The 21,829-nt window shown below is 46.0% G+C and overlaps 1 protein-coding gene and 1 pseudogene across 3 annotated transcripts in view; both read left to right on the top strand.

Annotated features, from left to right (window-relative positions):
* The window catches only part of LOC133065994 (ergosterol biosynthetic protein 28 homolog), a 33,274-nt gene extending 14,762 nt beyond the window's left edge, over window positions 1-18,512 (top strand). For all 3 annotated transcript variants that reach the window (XM_061156579.1, XM_061156580.1, XM_061156581.1), the window contains exons 2-5: window positions 10,156-10,319; window positions 12,697-12,787; window positions 15,961-16,079; window positions 16,206-18,512. In XM_061156579.1, the coding sequence (XP_061012562.1) occupies window positions 10,187-10,319; window positions 12,697-12,787; window positions 15,961-16,079; window positions 16,206-16,285 (423 nt within the window). In that variant the 5' untranslated portion in view covers window positions 10,156-10,186 and the 3' untranslated portion in view covers window positions 16,286-18,512. The remainder of the gene's footprint in view (window positions 1-10,155; window positions 10,320-12,696; window positions 12,788-15,960; window positions 16,080-16,205) is intronic.
* Window positions 17,707-19,995, top strand: LOC133066801 (DNA-directed RNA polymerase III subunit RPC9-like; annotated as a pseudogene).
* Window positions 19,996-21,829: the final 1,834 nt, after the last annotated feature.

Genomic DNA, 21,829 nt, shown 5'->3' with positions numbered 1-21,829 from the left:
CTTTTACTTTGTCCAGACTAGTTTCAAGGAATTTGGGGAGGTGGGTTTGAACATGTACACTTAGGGTAAATAAGGTTTTCGCAAAAACTGGTCGGGGTCCTTGCCTAAGAGGAGACTCTGCCTTGGGCCCACCAGTGTAATAAACTGCACTCCACTATCTGCATTGTCCTTCTGAGTGAGTTTGTTTCCTGGAGCATGTGGCTAAAACAGTAGGCTCACTTTCAGGGCATACAACAATCCCATACTTAAGACAGAGTTCCTTCATATCTCTTAGTCGGAAGAAAATTTGGACATAGGGGACCTCTGTCCATTTCCCTTGTCTTTTGCAGAATAAGTCTAGCTGCACAGTGGCATTGTAATTTAAAATTCCATCTGAGGCCAGTGTTCCTTGTCCCCTAGAGGATACTGTGGCCACGCAGTGGCACAAAAGAATTTTAAGCAACTTCTCCTTAGACTGAGAGAATGCAACAGCTTCCAGTTATCAAGGATACATCTCAAGGGCGTCTGTTGGGAAGTGGATTGGTTATTTCCCATCAGAAAGACAGTGATGACAGGGAGGAAAAGAAAAAGAAAAATCTAATAGGCCTCCTCCAATTTCCATGGGTGGACTTCTTTAAGGGTGAGTCTTTTGAAGTACCTACCCAGTACAGTTGCAATCTGAGAGCCAGCCATCCCCAGGTCAGGGTGCAGATCCCCAGATAAGCTGAGGCATGGCAGCCTCCTGGAGATTGAATCCCCAGGCAGGTCAGGGCAGGTTGGGGCAGGTTGAGGCATGTCGACCTCCTGGGACCGCTGGACTGGCAGATATCCAAGCAGGTTGAGGTGTGACAACCTTTCGAGGAACAGATACCCATGCAGGTCGAGGCAGGTTGGCCTCCTGGGACCCCTGGACTGGAGTTGAGCATCCCCAAGTTCTCCAGCATGACCAGTGCTGGGTAGGACTAAGGGGTTGTAATTTTAACTCATTGCCAGTTTGTTCACTGCAGATGGGAATGATATCATGATGTAAAGCAGTCCAAGCCTGTGCCCTGAGACTGGGAACCTGGTGAAGCAGCCATAAGCCTTATCCTCTTACTGCTCTAAGGGAATCTAAGTCACTGATTTCCTCCCCTAGTCCTCCATAAGAGCAGATTAGGGTGTCTCCAATGGTAAACATTTCATTATCATAGATCCACTTTAGGTAATAACAGAAGTAATGACAAAGGAGTGGGTTATCTAGCCCTGTTAGGGACAGTAAGAGTGTCTTAATAACAAGCAGGGTGGAGCAATGTCACCTACAAGGGGGCAGGGTCCTGGTTGTAGGAGTTAGTAAGTGGCTTAAGAACAAATTGATAAGAGGCAACAGACCAAATGCTCCATAAAAGTGGAGTTGAGATTTGATTTGGGAGTATGTCTGTAACTTTAAGAGAAAGGTGGTAAGGATTTGGGCCCAAACAGCCTGCAGGGCTAACTCCCAAAGTGGCAAACATTATCCCCGGAAGCCCAACTGCCCTTGAAGGGATGCCACCGACAGATGGCCTTCTAGTGGGCATTGCATGCCTGTCATCCTCCCTAGCGGGTTCACTGAGAGATGCTGTTGTTGCACATGTTGTAGGAAACATGGAAGGTGAAGGCCTGACTATCCAGAGGGATTGGATATTATACAGTATTTCCCTCCCAAGGGCCAGCTATTTTCAGGTTGTCCCTCCAGAAGATTGTAGAGGCAACACTGTGAGCCTGGACAGGCCTCAGGGAAAGAGCATGAAACAGGAGGGAAGGGGGCAGGGCACAACTTTTGAAAGAATGACATAGCGCAAGACCATAACATAAGCCAATTAAAATCAAATGGGCCCAAGATGACAAGTCAAACTAAACCTTGATCCCCAATGTGTAAGCTAAATGACACACCCAGAGGTGGCAGGACAGTTCCAAGGCACTGTCAAAAGACAGTGAGTGGGTGGCTCCCCAATGGTTGGGATGATCCTCCCACTCATTACCATATGAAATAAATCACTCAGCTCTGGGAAACTAACCACACCACATTCCATGGCCACCTCAGTCTCCTCTGCGATGGCCCTCACCCTGTGGCATGTGCTTTTCTCTGAATCTGAATAAATCCACCTGTTACCTATTGCTGTGTCTCTAACCGAATTTTTGCAATGAGACATCAGAGCCTGAGCTTCATTAGGTCCTGAAGCCAGACACCATGGGTTTCGGCCGGGCTCAAGTCCCAGGAGAGAGGAGCAAAGGACAGGAGGAAAAACCAGTGGGAAAAACATGCCAAGGAATCTTCATTACCTGCCAGAAAATCCGCTAAATACCTGACCTGTGCTCACAGTTTTCATTGGCCTGATCCTTGGCACAAAGAAGATTAAGGACAGAAGAACCCCCAACCACTTGGGCAACACCTACTGGGGCCCAGCAGATAGTGGAGCCTTTGGGACACACTGAGGAAGAGCCCCTGCCAGCGTCCCTCATTTGTACCCACTGCCAATCACCTACCTGTTCATGGGGGGTTTGAGGAAACAAGAAACGAGAGATTGTAAAGAAATTAAGATTTGTTAGGTATATGTCCTTCCAGCCATAGGAACAAGGACCTCCTACCTTAACTGGAGGTCTTCTGCAATCTGAGACTGAGCCACAGGAGCTTTCTGCTGAGTTTGTTTTTCGCTGTCCTGGTTCCCAGTACACTAGGCTTCTGTCACTTCTCCTGCACTGGGTTTTCTTCAGGTGGAGCTTCCACCATGGGAGCATTGGCTGAGTTGGGCTCCTGCTGTGCTTGGCCTCCTCCTTGCAGGGGAAGAGCTGATGTTGTTTCAGCCAGGTTAAATCCAAGTCATGGCACGGTAGATGTCAGGGGAGTTTGAAATTTCCTCGGTTCTGTCTTGTTGCAACAAAAATTTGAAGCGATGGATGGACCACCATTACAGCCCTCGGACGGACCAGTGTCACAGCCTTCAGATAGACCAGTGTTACAGCCCTTGAGTGGAAAAGTGTTACAGCTCAGTTTTATTCAGAAAGTAAAGGAAAATACATCCTCCAGACGTGAGGGCATGTCAAACCAAAAGGCGCGAGAAGAGAGGCCCCTGGCCCAATTTTGGCTCCTCTCTTTATATGTTTTTTCTCCTCCCCCGGGGCCTGTGCTATGTAAACTGGCCTAGCCAGGAGTGCTGTTTGTCTTACCTGAGGTCTTCACTCCGGCACACAGACCTTCCTTTGTTCTATTTTCCCTTCCTTCTCTTTTAGCCACCACCATTCTGGACTCCTTTTCCTATTCTAACTACCTAACACAACCACCTCATCCTTTGTCATCCACTTCTCATCCTGCCTTCAATCTTTCCCAGTTTCAGGGTCTTTTCCAATGAGCCAGTTGTTTGTATCAGGTGCCAAAGTATCGGAGTTTCAGCTTCAGCATCAGGGGGTGGGCTTGGGCAGCGCCAACCACAGATTGGCAGTAAAGGGGTTGCCTGCTCCAGCATAACCTAAACAGCCAATCAGAACGAGGACTGATGGCAACAAACCAATCCTGGAGCCGGGCTGAGAGTGGGGGCGGGGACAAGGGCTCAGGTAGACTCAGGTCTGGAGCTGTGCTGGGGCAGTCTCTTTGCTGCTGCTGCTGCTTCTGTGCTGAAAGTACTCTCGCCAGGTAGGGTGTATGTGGTGGGGGGGAGGTAGGTATCTGTGTGGCTTCTAATGGAGAGGATCCGCACAGCCTGGAACAATGCAGATGGGATAGAAGGAAGATGTTTGGGAGGCAACATTGTAGGGAGAAAAGAGATTTCAGAGACCAAGCGGAGAGGGAGCTGGGAGAACGAAGAAAGCTTGGTAGGTACAGAATGAGTGAAACGATGAACGAATGAGTGGCCACTCGGAGCCTGGCACAATGAGAGGTACCTTTGCTTTCTTTCTTTTTTTTCTTTTTTTAATATTTAATGATAATTTTATTATTTTTTGTTTGTTTATTCTTTTTTATTTATTTATTTATTTATTTTATTAGTTGGAGGCTAATTACTTCACAACATTTCAGCCCTTCACTTTTAGTCTGTATGTGTCTCTTGTTTTGAGGTGGGTCTCTTGTAGACAGCATATAATAGGGGTCTTGTTTTTGTATCCATTCAGCCAACCTTTGTCTTTTGGTTGGGGCATTCAACCCATTTACATTTAAGGTAATTATTGATAGGTGTGGTCCCGTTGCCATTTACTTTGTTGTTTTGGGTTCACGTTTATACAGCCTTTCTGCATTTCCTGTCTAGAGAAGATCCTTTAGCATTTGTTGAAGAGCTGGTTTGGTGGTGCTGAATTCTCTCAGCTTTTGCTTATCTGTAAAGCTTTTGAATTCTCCTTCATATCTGAATGAGATCCTTGCTGGATACAGTAATCTAGGTTGTAGGTTATTCTCTTTCATTACTTTCAGTACGTCCTGCCATTCCCTTCTGGCCTGGAGGGTTTCTATTGATAGATCAGCTGTTATCCTTATGGGAATCCCTTTGTGTGTTATTTGTTGTTTCTCCCTTGCTGCTTTTAATATTTGTTCTTTGTGTTTGATCTTTGTTAATTTGATTAAAATGTGTCTTGGGGTGTTTTGCCTTGGGTTTATCCTGTTTGGGACTCTCTGGGTTTCTTGGACCTGGGTGGCTATTTCCTTCCCCATTTTAGGGAAGTTTTCAGCTATTATCTCCTCGAGTATTTTCTCATGGCCTTTCTTTTTGTCTTCTTCTTCTGGGACTCCTATGATTCGAATGTTGGGGCATTTCACATTGTCCCAGAGGTCCCTGAGGTTGTCCTCATTTCTTTTGATCCTTTTTTCTTTTTTCCTCTCTGCTTCATTTATTTCCACCATTTTATCTTCTACCTCACTTATCCTATCTTCTGCCTCCGTTATTCTACTCTTGGTTCCCTCCAAAGTGTTTTTGATCTCATTCATTGCATTATTCATTTTTAATTGACTCTTTTTTATTTCTTCTAGGTCTTTATTAAACATTTCTTGTATCTTTTCAATCTTTGTTTCCAGGCTATTTATCTGTAACTCCATTTTGTTTTCAAGATTTTGGATCATTTTTATTATCATTATTCTAAATTCTTTTTCAGGTAGATTCCCTATCTCCTCCTCTTTTGTTTGACTTGGTGGGCATTTTTCATGTTCCTTTACCTGTTGGGTATTTCTTTGCCTTTTCATCTTGTTTAGATTGCTGTGTCTGGAGTGGGCTTTCTGTATTCTGGAGGTCTGTGGTTCCTTTTTATTGTGGAGGATTTACCCAGTGGGTGGGGTTAGACGATTGGCTTGTCAAGGTTTCCTGGTTAGGGAAGCTTGCGTCAGTGTTCTGGTGCGTGGAACTTGATTTCTTCTCTTTGGAGAGCAATGGAGTGCCCAGTAATGAGTTTTGAGATGGGTCTATGTGTTAGGTGTGACCTTGGGCAGCCTGTATGTTGACATTCAGGGCTATGTTCCTGCGTTGCTGGAGAATTTGCGTGGTATGTCTTGCTCTAAAACTTATTGGCTCTTGGGTGGTGGTTGGTTTCAGTGTAGGTATGGAGGCTTTTGGACGGTCACTTATTACTTAAAGTTCCATGTAGTCAGGAGTTTTCTGGTGTTCTCAGGTTTTGGGCTTAAGTCTCCTGCCTCTGGATTTCAGTTTTATTCTTCCTGTAGTCTCAGGACTTCTCCAACTATACAGCACTGATAATAAACCTTCTAGGTTAATGGCGAAAAGATTCTCCCCCGTTAGGGACACGCAGAGAGGTTCACAGAGTTACATGAAGAAGAGGAGAGAGAGGAGGGAGATAGAGATGAGCAGGAGGAGAAAAAGGGGGACTCAAGAGGAGAGAGACAGATCTACGCAGCTGTCTGTTCCCAGAGTGTTCTCCATAGCCCAGACACCTACAAAGATTCACAGAATTGGATTGGGAAGAGAAGGGGAAAGGAGGAAATAGAGGTGTTCTGAGGTAGAAAACAGGGAGTCAAGATTGGGGGAGAATAATCTTCGGTTTAAAAATAGGGCTTCTCTTTTTTTTTTTGTAAGGTTATAGTGTATTGAATATGAAAATTAAGGAGTAGTAGAGGAGTACTAGAGGACGTTAAAAGAAATAAGAGAAAAAGAAAAATAGAAAATAGAAGAGAAAAAGAAAGAAAAAAAAGAAGAAAAAAGAAAAAAATTTTTTCCCTAATTAAAAAAATCATAAAAATCTATGAAAATGAAAGTTAAGGAGTAATGGGGGAGTAATAGGGAATTTTAAAGGAAAATAAAAGAGAGAAAAATAAAAAATAAAAAAATTAAAAAAAATTTTTTTTTCCTTACTTAAAAAAAAAAAAAAGTAAAAATATATCTAGGAATTTCTCTGGAGCTGTTGCGGTCAGTGTGGGTTCGGCTCAGTTTCAGATAGCTCCTCGTTCCAGCTTACACTTCTCGATATCTACAGGCCCCTTCCGGGTGTAGTCGGTGTTTTCTACAGGGATTTTAATCTGTTGCACCAGTCCCTTCTGAAGCGGTTCCCTTTGTTTATTTGGCTTCTGTTTCCCGGTCTCTTCAGAGCCTCATTTCCGCCCTGACACAGGCGGGCGGAGGTGGACTCTTATTCAGGTAGCTAGTTCCGTCGCTCTGCGGGGAGGGGCTGGCGCTGCAGGGAGGGGCTGGCGCTGCGGGGAGGGGCTGGCGCTGCGGGGAGGGGCTGGCGCTGCGGGGAGGGGCTGGCGCTGTGGGGAGGGGCTGGCGCTGCCGGGAGGGGCTGGCGCTGCGGGGAGGGGCTGACGCTGCGGGGAGGGGCTGACGCTGCGGGGAGGGGCTGGCGCTGCGGGGAGGGGCTGGCGCTGCGGGGAGGGGCTGACGCTGTGGGGAGGGGCTGGCGCTGCCGGGAGGGGCTGGCGCTGCGGGGAGGGGCTGACGCTGCGGGGAGGGGCTGGCGCTGCGGGGAGGGGCTGGCGCTGCGGGGAGGGGCTGACGCTGCGGGGAGGGGCCGGCGCTGCCGGGAGGGGCCGGCGCTGCGGGGAGGGGCTGACGCTGCGGGGAGGGGCTGGCGCTGCGGGGAGGGGCTGGCGCTGCGGGGAGGGGCTGACGCTGTGGGGAGGGGCTGGCGCTGCGGGGAGGGGCTGGCTCTGTGGGGAGGGGCTGGCGCTGCGGGGAGGGGCTGGCGCTGCGGGGAGGGGCTGGCTCTGTGGGGAGGGGCTGGCGCTGCGGGGAGGGGCTGGCGCTGCGGGGAGGGGCCGGCGCTGCCGGGAGGGGCCGGCGCTGCCGGGAGGGGCTGGCGCTGCTTTCTCCGTCTACGCTGCTCAGGCTCCCGGCTGTTCTATATGGAGCGCGCCCCGCGCTGCGCGAGGTTCCAGCCCTCGGGTGTTCCACAAAAGCGCGGAAGGAAAAGCTGCGCCTGCTTTCTGTGCCTTCCCCGTCAGAGCGGTCCAGGCAGCCAGGGGCTTGGTGGGCGCACTCTCCCCAGGTGTGGCGCGCCCCCTCCCTTCCGCGGACCCAGTCTCAGTTTCCGCTGGCGCCAGTCGGGTGCGCGCGCCTTCTGCCCTCCGCGTCCCCAGCCCCAGTCCCCGCCCGCGCCGGTCGGGTGCCTGCGCCCTGTGTCTCGCCGCGACCTTCCCCTCCCCCCTGCCTCCTGCCTCCGGCGGGGCTGGGCCGGTCCGCAGCCTGCGAGCTCTTCTTTGGACTTTCTTGGTCCCTTTGTTCTGCGAACGGCCGGCAGTGTGTTCGGGCCGGTTAATTTTCCCTCTCTCTTTTGGTCTCCCACAGTTCAAGTTGGCAACTCACAGAAGCTCCCTCCGATTGTCCTCAGGGCACTCAGGCCCGGACCCTACCCCAAGCAATGCCGCCTAAGACTCCCTTCCTGGGACGGATCTCCGTCCTTAGCTCTTTTGTCTCACTTTTTATATTTTATATTTTGTCCTACCTCCTTTCGAAGACAATGGGCTGCTTTTCTGGGCGCCTGATGACCTCAGCTAGCGATCAGAAGTTGTTTTGTGAAGTTTGCTCTGCGTTCAGTTATTCTTTTGATGCATTTGTAGGAGAGAAAGCGGTCTCCCCGTCCCAGTCCTCCGCCATCTTGGCTCCTCCCACTTCACAACATTTCAGTGGGTTTTGTCATACATTGACATGAGTCAGCCATGGGGTACCTTTGCTTTCTAAAGTAATTCTTATAATAACCCTTGGAATAGGTCATTTTAATCTTCATTTTGCAGGTAAGGAAACCTAAGCTGTAAAGTGTGAATTACTTGCCCACGGTCACACAGCTACTGAATAGTGAGGCCAGGAAAGGAACCACTCACTCCCGACTCTACAAAACACCACACCTTTCCTGGCCTGGGGCAGGGCAAAATTTGGGAACACGTGTTGGATTCTCTCAGAGGCCCCCAAGAGCATTAAGGAAGCCGTGCTGAGGGGCTGGCAGAGGAGTCTGGAAGAATGCTCCGGCTCTGCCTTCATCAGCTATCTTCTGGAGTTTCTGAGAGCGTCTGTGAAGCAGGCATAAGTTCTGTCAAAGAGGGAGGCCATCCATGCAGCTTTTCTGACTCTGAGAGCTGAAGTCTCCTACTGAGGGAGGGTGAGATAACAAGGAGGATGGTGAGGGGAGGCCAGTGTGTGTATCTTGGCCCATGCTGTAGCTGCTTGTGATTCCATTAGAGCTTCATTCTCTCTGGACTTTGACAGAGTCCACTTGTGTGACCCATTTGTACTGAGAGGTTCATCCACTGACCCTTCTACCTCTGGAACTTTCTTTGTTTTTTGGTGTGTCACACTGTCTTGAGACATTACTGACTTTATCATTTGTTTCAGCTGAGTAATTTAGGACCCTAACAAAAGGCCTACTGTCAAAGTGACAAAGGAAGCATGGTAATTTAGTGCCACTTCAGGCCAAAGAAATTAACCAGACAGTAGATAAACCATGGGTCACATAACAAAGATGGGAAGAAGCAACTCCATGATTAGATTTTTATCTACATGGTTTTCATTTAAACCAAGATAATTTGAATCAGTGCTCAGCAAGGGTTGATCTAACATTTTGTTCTGTTTTTTAAATAAAAAGTACATAGCCTGATGGTATTTCCTATGCCACTTGAAGACAGGTGGCTATGGTTTTCTTGCCTCTCTCAAAAATGGAAACTTCATCAAAATATGCTCAGTGAGACCATCTTAGAGACCAACAGACCATGCTTTGTATCTCAGCTCTTTCACCTATTGACTGTGTAACCTCAAGCATGTCACTTAACATCTCTATTGCAGCCCTCATCTGTAAGTGGAAATATTAATAGTGTCTCCCGACCTTGTTTAAGGATTCAATGAGATAATATATGGTAGGTGTTTGGCACAGCACATGGTGTATACAAATAATCAATAACTAATTTCTTCCACAACCCAACATCAAAATAGCTGTTTCCTTCTCTAGTTTTCTCACTATTTCTCAAGTCACCACAATTTTTTTATTTTTAACTTTTATATTGTTTTCCTAATTTATGGAACATGGTCTCCCTGTCCGAAGAGAAAACTTAAAGCATGTAAATATTGCCCTCAAACCATAGATGCCATGCAGACGTACAAGGCTTATCTGTGCTTGGAAGGATCAGTCACCAGAAGCCAGGCAGGTTTCTGTTAGAAGTTTATAATCAGCTTTGAGGTACTTGCATTACCAAAGAATGATGTGAAGCACCAGGTTAGAAGTAAAGATCCCAGGGGACTGATTTCAGCCAAGAGAAGAGAGTTCTGATTTAGGCTAATATTTTGGGGAAATTCCTTAGAAAAAAATAAACATGGTGCTACTTATTTCAGAGTATACTTTTGACTCACCACTATTAGTATGATGAAATATTGAGACCAATTTCCGTAAATCTTACACCAAAGTCCATTTTGTTTCTTTATAGTGATGTTTGGACACCTTCCTCTCCTCTGTTTCCTTTCTTTCCATTTTTCCCACTGGGTTTGTCATTTCCACCCACTGCATTATTTAGCCTTTTTACTCTGGTCAGCACACTTTGATTTAAGGTAGATATTCAAAGGCAGTGTGCCAACCCTATGAAAGGTGCATGGGGGTAGATGAGCCTCAGGTACTTGGGAGAAGAGTTTATGAAATGACTGACCAAGTAAGATTAGTACAGCCCTCATGAGTGGGACACAGGTTAACTGCAGAGCTTATGGTTGAAGCACATTAACCATCTGTTGTCTCCTGCCCTTTGCTTTTGTTTCCAAGGCAAAAAGCCCTCTCAGGTTGGAGGGGAGCCATGAGCCGATTCCTGAACGTGTTACGAAGCTGGCTGGTGATGACGTCGGTCATAGCTGTGTGTTGCTCGCTGCAGGGCTTCCGAGACCACACCTTTCTCTATGAAAAGATCTATATCAGCAAGCCAGACCTGGGTAAGAAAGCAAAAAATCTGCATCCTTTGTGGGAGTGGCCTAAGTGGTGGTCCCAGACCTGGCTGTACATCACAATAGCTGTGAAAAACTAAAACCAAACAAAACGCAGACGGCCATTTCCCTCTCCAGACCTAATTAGTGAATCTTTCACCCCCTGGATGGGTCACAGGAAGTTCTTTTTAGAAACTTCCAGGGTGATTCTGATGCTGCCTAAGCTATGGAGCCTCAGCTACTAGAGTAACAGACGTGGTGGATAACAGTTGGTCTTTTTGCCTGCAAGCTTCTCTGGATACCTTTCCCTACATTTTACACTGCCCTCGGCAGCTGGTCTGTACAAATACCATTACAAGGACACTTGAGGAAACAGAGTTCCTTGATGACTCTGCTGCCTGATAGGAAACCATGAAGAAGGTTTTCCTGTTAGCTTCTTTCAGAAATCAGGTCATGGTGCATATCGTTTATACCCTACATTGCATATGGAGAATTACTAAGCCAAGGTCTTCTCAAACCATGACACAGACCCTGAAAAGATATCCAAAATCCCTCCAGGTTGGTTTCGAAAAGAGAACTTCCGCAGGCCCCTGATGCCTTCCCCCAGTGTCCTACGTCTCTCTGTAGAGAGTGGTTGCACATCTCAGCGTGTGCTTCCTTGCCCTGATATGTGGGGTGGCTTGAGCTGCAGCACCCTTTCATAGTAGTGACAATTGTATGTCACATTTATAGGTAACCCAGATTCAGGCTCTGACCTAGCTGACATTTCTGCAACATCTGGGTATAAAAATGAAAGTAAGCAGGCTAAGGCTCACTTTGAACAAAGCTCAAGTACAATAGGCTTAGAGAACCTGGAAAACTTGGTGGAACAATTGAAGTTTTCACCCTCCAGTTCTGTCCTCCGGTGGTCCAGGAACTCTGTATAGATTCACAGGCTTTTAGAGGTCATCTGGCCTAGCCCTTTGAATTTAAAATTGAGACAGAAAAGCCCAGGGGTTATGTGATTTGCCGAAGGGCATCTAGGTGAGCAGAACTGTGTGTGTGAGCCTGCGCAGGCCTGTATGCACATAGAGCCCGGAAATAGGTCCCTAATGACCTCCTGGTACTTTGCTGGTGATAGCAGGACCCTGGAGCATCCAGTGGAAGAATTTTACCTGATGTCTACTCTGGTTAGGATTACTGAGATACTCCACTTTTATTTCTCACTCAGAGAGACATATTTAGAAAGAGAAAAGAGAAATTTCCTGTCTTTTCATCAGAAAAGCTATCAAAATGCTTAATAAAAAATGTGAAAAGGAAAAAAAAAAAGAATATAGCTCTCCAGGATTAACCACTAGATATTAGTTTGGGATATGGGATTTTTTTTCTCAAAATGATTACCATCTAAAGATCTGTGGGGTTGCGAATTTGGTGTTGCTCTCTGGTTTTCCAAAGGCTGAAAAATCTTAAAGGAAAATCCTGAAAGGTATTTTGGTTGTGAGTCTTGCCCCTTAAAATGTCTCTTGTTCACCAGACTAGCAAAGAAGGTATCTTTGCTTTACACCATAGATCAATATCAGTACATTAAAATCAACAAGGCAAGGCTTTAGAAAAAAACAGGGGTTCCTGGGCCCACCTCCAGACTATATGATTTAACTGATCTTGTATCCAGGTCTTGGTAATTTTATAACTTCTACAGTTGATTCTAATAAATGCCCAGGGTCAAGAAGCACTGTTATGATGGACTCTGATTTAAGCTCTCTGGACAAGAAATTTAACACAGCAGTGCCAGAATGAAGCTAGCAAGAGCAGAGTGGCCCTGGCTAACACCAGTACTTTGTTCCCTTCCCACATGCACAGGAGACCAGCCTAGTGAGGACTTCATTCACATAATATAGATCTGAATTCAGGAGATCCAGGGACCTGGGTCTCTTATAGACCAGGTGTGGCTCTCTAGACAGAGCTTAGTATTTCTGTGTTCTCTCCTGCATCAGCCTCACTGAAAGTGTGCTGTCCTCCTAGGCATCTTGTATTGACAGACCTCTCTCCACCGTGTTGCCCCACACATACCCTGATTCAGACTCACTGGGCTTCACCAATACCAGAGCAGCTTCCAGGCAGAGCCATAAACCACTAACCCAGGAGGTACTGCTGAAGTGGGCTACTCATTGTGTTTCTACTCTTGTAACTTGCCCATTCAACTGTAGGCATTTGAAAAGGTGAACCAGTTCTCCTTCTGGAATTCTTTCCATTCCTTCTAGTTCCCACGTGCAGCCTCAGAGACTGTACTTTGCCCAGCCAAGGGGATCTCAGGCTCACCTCTCTGACTCCTCCAGTGAAGTTGGAGGAGTTTGGAGGGAACCCTGACCCGCCCTTCTCAACACTCCTGCTTGTTTCTGCTGCACAGTGAATGGCCTCCAAGCTCGGGCCTTCGGAATCTGGATGCTGCTCTCATCAGTGGTTTGCGGCCTCTGTGCCATCGACATTCACAACAAAACGTATGTAAGGGAGGGAACAGCATCTCCCTGTGTTGGCAATGGGTGCTAAGCAGAGCCATTGTGTTCCTCCCTTGGAGACTTGTTTATGATTAAAATCAACGAAGCAAGGCTTTAGAAAATACCAGGGGTTCCTGGGCCCATCTCCAGAGTGTATGATTTAACTGATCTGGTATCCTGGTCTGGGTAATTCGATAAAATTTCTTCAGTTGATTCTAATAAGTGCCCAGAGTCAAGAAGCACTATTATGATGCACTATGATTCCATCATATGGCCTATGATTTGATACAGTAACCTAGGATGTGAAGATAAAAGATTACTAGGTACCATTCCTTCCAGTCCTGAAGGTCTTTAAATCTTAAAAAATCTTTGAAACGGACACAAGCAAACTGGTTATGTTGTGATCCAGTGGCCTGCATCATATCCCTCTACTTCTTTACTAATGAATCAGCCTTTCTTCTACTAAAGAGGTAGTGTGCTTGCTCTTTTTAGAGAGGCCATGACATACCTTATTCTCACATTCCTCCTTGAGAGGCAGGGATGAAAAAAAATCACAATCCATGACATCATGAGCCCACCAGTAAACAGCTGTATGTTTACACAGAGTCATGAGGTGAGGGTCACAGAGAACTGAGCACTCCTCTGTATTCTGCCTCTTCAGAGGACTCACACAGACGGCGTGCATGTGTGGGTGCACACTCAAGTCCAACTCTTTGCGACCCCATGAACTGTAGCCACCAGGCTCCTCTGTCCATGGTATTTTCCAGGCAAGAATACTGGAACAGTTTGCCATTTCCTACTCCAGGGGATCTTCCTGACTCAGGGATGGATCAAACCTGCATCTCTTGAGTTCCAGCATTGGCAGGCAAGTTCTTTACCTCTTTGCCACCTGGGAAGTCCTCATACAGACTACATACTGTTGTAATCCAAACTGGCCACTAGAAGGGGCTCAAGCTTTCTTTCCAGCACCAATTATCACCTCAATCAAGGTGGAAACTGCTCAGGTCCCCAAATGAGGCCACCAAAAGAGCTTCATACTAAAATTATTTTGTGTTAGCCAGACTCTCAACATCTGGACAAGAGAGGAGATGGTGATATTTATTGAGCCCCTCTTATTGTACCAGATGCTTCCACATGACATTGATTAAGTCTCCTTCTAGTAGCCCTGGAAAGCAGTGATTTTTTTTGCTGATTCTGTAGATCTGTGTATTAGAGACTCAATTCATTTAAACTGAGGAAGACTAGGACAAGTGGGATTTGAGAGCTATTAGTACTGTGATCTGTTCAACTTTATTTTTTCATATTTTTGAACCTGAAACTATGGACTACTTGTTCTAGATTGACATGTATTTTTGGAAGCAACATGGTTTAGTGGAAACACTCTGAGGCCCAAGAATGAAAACTGGAAAATGGGCTCTGGTCTCATTTCTATTGGTAATAGCGGTAATAGCTTTGAAGCAGCAAGTTTATTATAGACCTTCTCTGCATCTCAGTCCCTTCATGTAGAAAATGAGACTCCTGCACCCTCTCAGGGTGACTGGGAGGGAGTAAGGACTGCATAATCATTTTAGGGACTTCCCTGTGGCTCAGATGGTAGGGCATCTGCCTACAATGCAGGAGACCCGGGTTTGATCCCTGTGTTGGGAAGATCCTCTGGAGAAGGAAATGGCAACCCACTCCAGTACTCTTTCCTCGAAAACCCCATGGACGGAGGAGCCTATTGGGCTACAGTCCATGGGGTCACAAAGAGTCAGACACGACTGAGTGGCTTCACTTCACTTCAATCATTTTAACAACCTTTACCATGATGAAGAGTTACTGACAAGTAGAAGGGTTGTATCTTTTGTTTGTTGTGCTTTGGGGATGAGCTGAGACAGCTGAGACTTATCTTTACGTCTCTTACCCATTCATTTCCCCTTCACCCAACACAGGACAGCTGGAAATGCTGATTTCTATTTCCAACTTTATTTTTAAAGCCTGGGATTTTGGTCTATGTGCTTCTGATATGCTCTCTGATTCTATCCTCTCCCTAACCAGAAATTTGAAATCAATTCCCAGTTGCTCTTACTTTCTGAGACAGTCTGCATTCTGCCCATTTAACGTGTATTTCTCTAAAAAAAAAAAAAAATACTTTCACTTCAAAAAAAAAATCAACCCTTACATACATGTTTATTAAGTGTGTAAAAATATGAACAGGAATAACAAAAATCAACCTTAAGATATTATTTCCTCTGGGGAGAAGGGAGGCAGTAGAATGGGATCAGGGTGGAAAGAGGATCCACAGGAAACTTTAACTGAATTTTGTAATATTTTATTTCTTAGGAAAAATGTATCTGAAGCAAGAATGTCAAGACACTGAGATTTGACGTAATAGGATATTGGTTGTATAGAGACAAATTCTATTATGTATGATATTTTGTATGTTTGAAGTATTTCATAATTTTAAAATTTTTGATTAAATAAATTAATTTGATTTTTTAAATGAATTAATTATGAAATAGTTTTTAAAAAAGATACCAGCAATCAAATTGGCCCATCATCCTATAACTTCTGTCTTCCCCACCTCCTTGTCAAAACTGAGGAACAAGTTCTCTTCCTGTGAGGTTGTCACTGTGTCCTCCCTCTGACCAATTTGCTAGGTTAAGATGCAAAGTATTTTAAGATGCCACCCATGTTGCAAAAGCATCCAAAAGCCCCAGAAATGCCCTTACCACCCATTCCTCGTTCATGCCCTTCATTCGGTGGCATCCTTCAGATGAGCGCTGACCAGCCCCTGACCAGACACGTGCAAAGCGGGCTTGGATTAGAGTCAAGACAATTTGAGCAAGTAGAACGTGTAAGTGTGGTTGATCCAAAATCATCTACACTATGTAGGATTGCCATACTCCAGACTCTGCTTTACTGTCACTGGTTTCACCACCTTGCTAAGACTTGCAAAACCACTCTGGATGGCTGGGTCATTCTCCTCTCAATTTAGCCGTTGAAAGCTTCAGTTTTGCCCTAGACATGACTAAAGGTGATGGGATCAAGCAACCAGGTCTTTCACAGGACCAAGTCTCCTTTTTCTTTAGCCATAGTTATTTCCTGGGTTTTGATTTGTGTGTTTCAAGTCTGACCACTTCCTCTGCACTGAATAAGCTATACCTTCAGTCCCATTTCTGTCTGTTCCCCTGTAGGCTCTACTACATCACGCTGTTGACCTTCTTCATTGCCATGGGGCACATAGTGTTTGAGCTGTTTGTATTTGGGATCATGGCTCCCACAATTGGCATCATAGCACCCCTCACGGTGGCAAGTAAGTATTGAGTGACCCTGGAACTCCCACAGGAGCTGTCCCTGCCTTAAGGACCAGCGTTATACAAGCAATATAAGAAAGCATGGTGCTTATGTCGGCCACTAATCCTGTCTGTCTGTATTTAAGGTATCTCAATCCTGGGCATGCTAGTGGGGCTCTGGCACCTAAAAGCAGAACCAGGATCCAGACAGAAGAAGAGAAACTGAGGCCAACATCACCATGTCCAAGTCATCACCTCCCGCCTTCGCTCACCTCTTCCTCCTCTATGCTCTTCAGTTTCATTTCTGCTCCATCGTCCACTTCTAGCCTTTCACATTTGGTGTTGTTTTTTTTTTTTCCTTTAATTAAAAAACTTTTAACATATTACATGCATACAGAAAGTCAGTGCCATTTAAATGTATGTAAAGAATCATTTTAGAATGAGTACTCTGTACCTCCGTCCAAATCAATAAACTGCCAGTATATCTGAAGCCTGCTGTGTGCCCTTCTCCCACACAGAGTCTCTTCCATGACTGCTTAGCCAGCCTTCTGCTTTTTCCTTTTATTTTTAACTGTCGACTTGACTTGTGTGGTGGTAGCATGCAAACTGTGAATCCTGAAGCTGCTGCCTTGTCCAGAGCATTGCTACCAAGGGCTGCCTTGAGGGGTTGTCCACCCAGGTGGACTTCTCTCTGTTGCAGGACCCAAGACTCAGAACCATCCGTGGGACAAGCAGTTCTTCTAAGAAGGGCTCCCCGGCCAGTGAGCACGGACCATTCCTTGAGCCTATGGGTGGATCAGGGTTGGAAGGGTATGGGCTATTTTTAGACCTACAGTCAGCTGCATTTCTGTAATGAGATTTGTGATAAATACAGAAACCTTCTGCTCTGATCAGTCCTGGTACTGGGAGGGATTGGGGGCAGGAGGAGAACGGGAAAACAGAGAATGAGATGGCTGGATGGCATCACCAACTCGATGGGCATGAGTTTGAGTAAACTCCAGGAGTTGGTGATGGACAGGCAGGCCTGGCGTGCTGCGATTCATGGGGTCGCAAAGAGTCGGACACGACTGAGCGACTGAACTGACTGAACTGAAGCCCAGAGTGCCCCTGCCCTCCTCTGAGGCCTAGCAGAGGAAGATTCCAGCTTTCTGCAGATCAAATACACCATAATGAGGAGGACAGTGCAAGACCCAGGCAAACCTGGCTGCCTTTAGTCTCTTGTTCATTTCTCATGAAGTCAAATCTTCCTCATCTCTATCCCCACCTTCCAAATTCTGAGCACACAACTGGACAGCCAGAACCCTCTCTTGTTCTCTTCGCAAAGAAGAAACAGGTTCTTGAGAAAGCAGAACCAGACGACATGGAAGACACAGCTGCATGACCATGAAGAGAGCCTGGGGCCCAAGGACAAGGCCCCGGAGCAGATGGCTGCCATCCAGACACAGCCCTGGGCACCTCCACACTGGCCGGACCCTCACGCATAGTGTATAGACACGAGAACCCATTCGCTACTTCAGCAAGTGTTTATTGAATATTTACTCCATGCCAGACACTTGGGAAGGAAAAATGAATGAGCCAGGCAATGTCCCTGTAGTCAAGAAACAGACTGTCAACAAGCCCACACCTGGAAGAACACTCCAGGCAGTGATGAGAACTCTAGATAACCAGGTACTGTGATTCGGAAGGGGAGGGAGTGCACAACATAGATCACTGGGAAAAGCCTCTCTGAGGAGGTGGGATCTGAGTTGAATCACAGAGCTCGTATGTCTGAATATGTGAGGCAGTATTTAGGGCAGATGGAGCAGCACTTAGTCTTGTTGGAGGACTAAGCTCACTAACTGCAGATGGGGACGTTCAGAAGTGAAAGGCAGGAGATGGGAAGGGAGCAGGGGCTTGTGAAGGGCATTCTCAATCAGTTAAGGCTCTTTAGGTGAAAGGAACAAAATCTTCCTTAAACTAGTGTCAGGGAATGTTTAACAGTAGGATTCCTGCGTGCTGTTTCCTATCTCTCATGAGCCCTCTGTTCCTTATCAGTCCCTGTCAGGGGAAAGAGAAGAAGCAAGCAGCTCCCAGGACTGAGATCATAGAGATGGGATGCTTGCATAGGATTTCCTTCATTAGCTTTTCCATTTGGTGAAAGGGATTATTTACAACCCTCTTTTGATATGGATTGCCTTTTGGCCTTATGGCCTCTATTGCTCCTTGTTTCCATGGTAACTTGTAAAGTCAGGTCTTTTGATCTTTATCTGAAGAAGCTACCTTGTAATATGATATATATACTCATACAGAATTCAATAAAGCACCCTTGCTCAACCAGAGACTTGGGTCCCCGTGTCCTTCTCTCTCTCTCTCTCTTTCTTGCTGGCTGATTCCCTGGAGCGCAGAGGCCTGCTGCATAACCCAGGGAATATTAGTCTCTTCCCTTCTTTCACTTTCTTATTGTCGACTCTGGACCACCAGGTTCCGGTCCATTAAAGGACCCCAACGAACTAGCTGAAGCAATAAAGATAACATTGGCTGAGGAAACTAAAAAGAGGATTATAAGCCTCAGAAATGTTTTCGTCAGGATTCAGTTCCATTTCTCTGGCGTTTTTTTGACTCTGCCCTCCTGTGTTGGCTTCATCCACAGGCTAGCTTCCTTTATGGTACCAAAAGTGGTTGTAGCAATTCCAGGCCTCATGTCCCCACCTAGAAAAATAGCTCCGTGGTGCAAACTATCTTTCCCTTACCAGCCATTGTCGGAGGCAGTAAGAAAAGCAGTGATCTTACAGAGTTAATGTTTGAGTGGAGGTCTGCAGGGAGCCCATCTAAGAAAGGAATGAATGAAAGCACAAGAAGATATGGATCTTCTAGGTGTGCCTCAAGGAAATGTGATTCTGTGAGGCTGCGCCATGACAGGCAGCCTAGATTAAGAGTAGGCCTGGTTTTCCAGGGTAACATGATTATCAGGCCACCTGGAGCCAGCCAATCAATATGCGCCCAGTAAGGAAAAGGGAACCTATCAGGGGAAAGCTGAAAAGCCCGCGAACGCCCAAGTTTGAAAAAAGCCCTCGAAGGTTTGAGCCAATAAGATTACTTAGCAAACATGTAACCAGTCCGCTTAAGCCAGCTACCAACTGCTTATGCACACCTTATAAATTGGGTAACAGCTCGGGCTCAGCGCTTTCTGACCCTGCACCACTGCGTTGGTTGCGGCAGTAAGCCCTGACTCGAGCCAGCAATAAACTTCCCTTTTTTGCGAGTTGCATTGTCTTGGAAGTCTTCTCTCTTCCCGCTCGGGGATTCGGACATCGGGCATAACAGATTCCTGATAAATAAAGGCAAGATCCCAAAGGATCGACAGAAATGATACAGAGTATTTGGCAGATACTCTGGCTATTAGGTTTCTCGAACAGCCCAGGCTTGTCTCCCTTCCCAGGTGATTTAAAGTGGAATCCTAAGCCAGGAGCCGTGGTGGGGCGACCTGAAGCTCTGTGTGTGCTGCTGACCCGAGGCAAAGAGGCAGAGATGGTATGGAAGTGAAGGATGCCAAAGAAAGCGGAAAGAATAAACACAGTTCTGGGCAACAGAACTTGAATACTATCACATATGCAACATTAAAATACATATTGAAAACACACTGTCACATATGAAACATTAAAGTACATGTCCAAAACACCATGCAGGCACCAGAGTCCTGAGATTGTGAGAGAATTTCTCACAGCAATGAAAAGCCACTAGTTGACCAGAGCTGAAAAGCTTCAGCTGCTGAATTACAGGCTTGTGACTGCTGTTGAGATCCAGCTGATGGTGGAGTAGAGTGAGGAACGACTGACAGAGGAGCAGATCGAAGCTCTGCTCCGCACCGTCACAAGCATCCTCCCCGCAGGGCCAAAGGCACAGCAGCTGCAGAATACCAGCGACAACGTGGCGATGGACAAGGAGGACCCCGCATAGCAGAGCAAAGCTGTCTCCTGAAGTTGAAGGCCCAGCAGCCATTTCCTAGACATTCAGAGAATTGTTTATTTGATTTTTACCTTCTATCCCAGCAGGCCCGATTTCCCGATTGGCTGGCTAAACCACAAAAATAAGCTCAAAAGAAATCCTTGTGCCTCTGGGAGAACAAACATGGTGGACTGGCTGAGACTGTCAGGGCAGAGAGCTGAAGAGAGGAGTGAGTCAAAAAGGACAATGACTGTGGACCTCTCAGTGGTAAAAATACTTCTTTGGTGGCCGTTGCCATGGTTGTGGGAAGGTCTCTGTACACAGCTGGTAAAATACTTGCCTTGGCTTTGATGGGCTGTATCCTAATTAATTGCATCTGCTTCCCTCGGAGCTTCCCAAGCAGGGATGCAGAGCACTGCTGGAATGAGAGCTGACTTAGGCGAACCCTGTTAGATGGCTGACAACTCGTGAAGCAGCAGAGTTGCTCTAAGTTAAAATGAGCCGCTGAGCTTGGCTCACCTTAGAGGAATCTTTTCCTTAAGAACAATAGACATAAGAAAAGATTGGCTTAGGAACTTGGTGGTCCAGTGTCTTAAGACTCCACATTCCCAATGTATGGGACCCAGGTTCCATCCCTGGTCAGGGAACTAGATCCCACATGTGTCTACTGAGGAAAAAAAAAAAAGTCCCTGCATGCTACAATGAAGATCGAAGATACCATGTCCAAATAAATATTTTAAAAATAACTGAATAAAAGAACGGCCTGGACAACTCTTCATCAGGTCTAAAGGCCCCTCTCCTCTACTGGCATGGGCTTTGTTCAGTGGTTTCACTGGTTATTCTTCAATGTTAGGACACCAGCTCACTGCAGTTGAAAAGAGGCACTCCAGACCGAATGACTGTGTCACCCGCCTTTCTCAATACCTGTTTTCTGCCTTGTGACAGGCCCAGCCTGTTGAAGTCAGGTAAGCTTCATTTGCACAGGGGGGCAAAATGGTTTGCATCTTTTAAAAAGGGTAGTTCTCTGGTGGTCCAGTGGTTAAGATTCAGTGCTTTCATTGCAGCGGGTTTGGGTTTCATCTGTAGTAAGGACTAAGATCCCACGTGCTGCAAGCTGTGGCACTCCCCCTGCAAAAAAACCCTAAATAAAGAGGGCACAATTACGTAGCTTTTTTTGTGGATTGAGTATGAAGAACTAGAGGCTGATTTGTTGACTGTTGCATTAGTTTTTCAATTTAAAATATTAGAATAATTACCATGCAAGGAACTTGTTAATATTCAGGCTTTGGAGAGTTTAGTGGCCCAGACATATGGTTGCCTTAGATCCTAGGAGTACTGTTAAAAACTAATTCCCTGTATTCACTCTGCTCTCTATTTGGAGAAGAAAGTGCCCATGGACATTTTTCAAATTGGTACTCACTTTGTTGTAAGATCACATATTTTCAACGCTTCTGTTAATTGGATTACTTCCCACCTCTTACAATTCCCAGGTTATTTCAGCTCCCCCCACCCGCCGCCCAATAGGCATAATCTTAGCCTTATCATCTAAAGATCAGTTGAGATCTGCTTACAGGCAACATTGAAATTAACAGAACATTTATTTTTCAATCTATCTTGAGTATCAGGAATTTTACCAGGAGCTGCTGGTTTGTCAAGGCATACAAGTGTTAAGTCATTGTTTCATTTTGACCTTGAGTGCATTTGGTACTTTTTCTTCATGGATTTAGTGTTTAATTAGTTAATAAATGGTTTCCAGGTGACTACCAACTTACACTATTTTTAAAAATCTTAGAAGAGTTTATTTTACCATGGGTAGTAAGAAATAAAATGAAATCTGACTTAAAAA

Source organism: Dama dama, chromosome 12 (assembly GCF_033118175.1).
Source record: "Dama dama isolate Ldn47 chromosome 12, ASM3311817v1, whole genome shotgun sequence".
Classification (NCBI taxonomy): domain Eukaryota; kingdom Metazoa; phylum Chordata; class Mammalia; order Artiodactyla; family Cervidae; genus Dama; species Dama dama.
The sequence above is the reverse complement of the archived record's forward strand: the minus strand, read 5'-3'. Positions and strand labels throughout refer to the sequence as shown.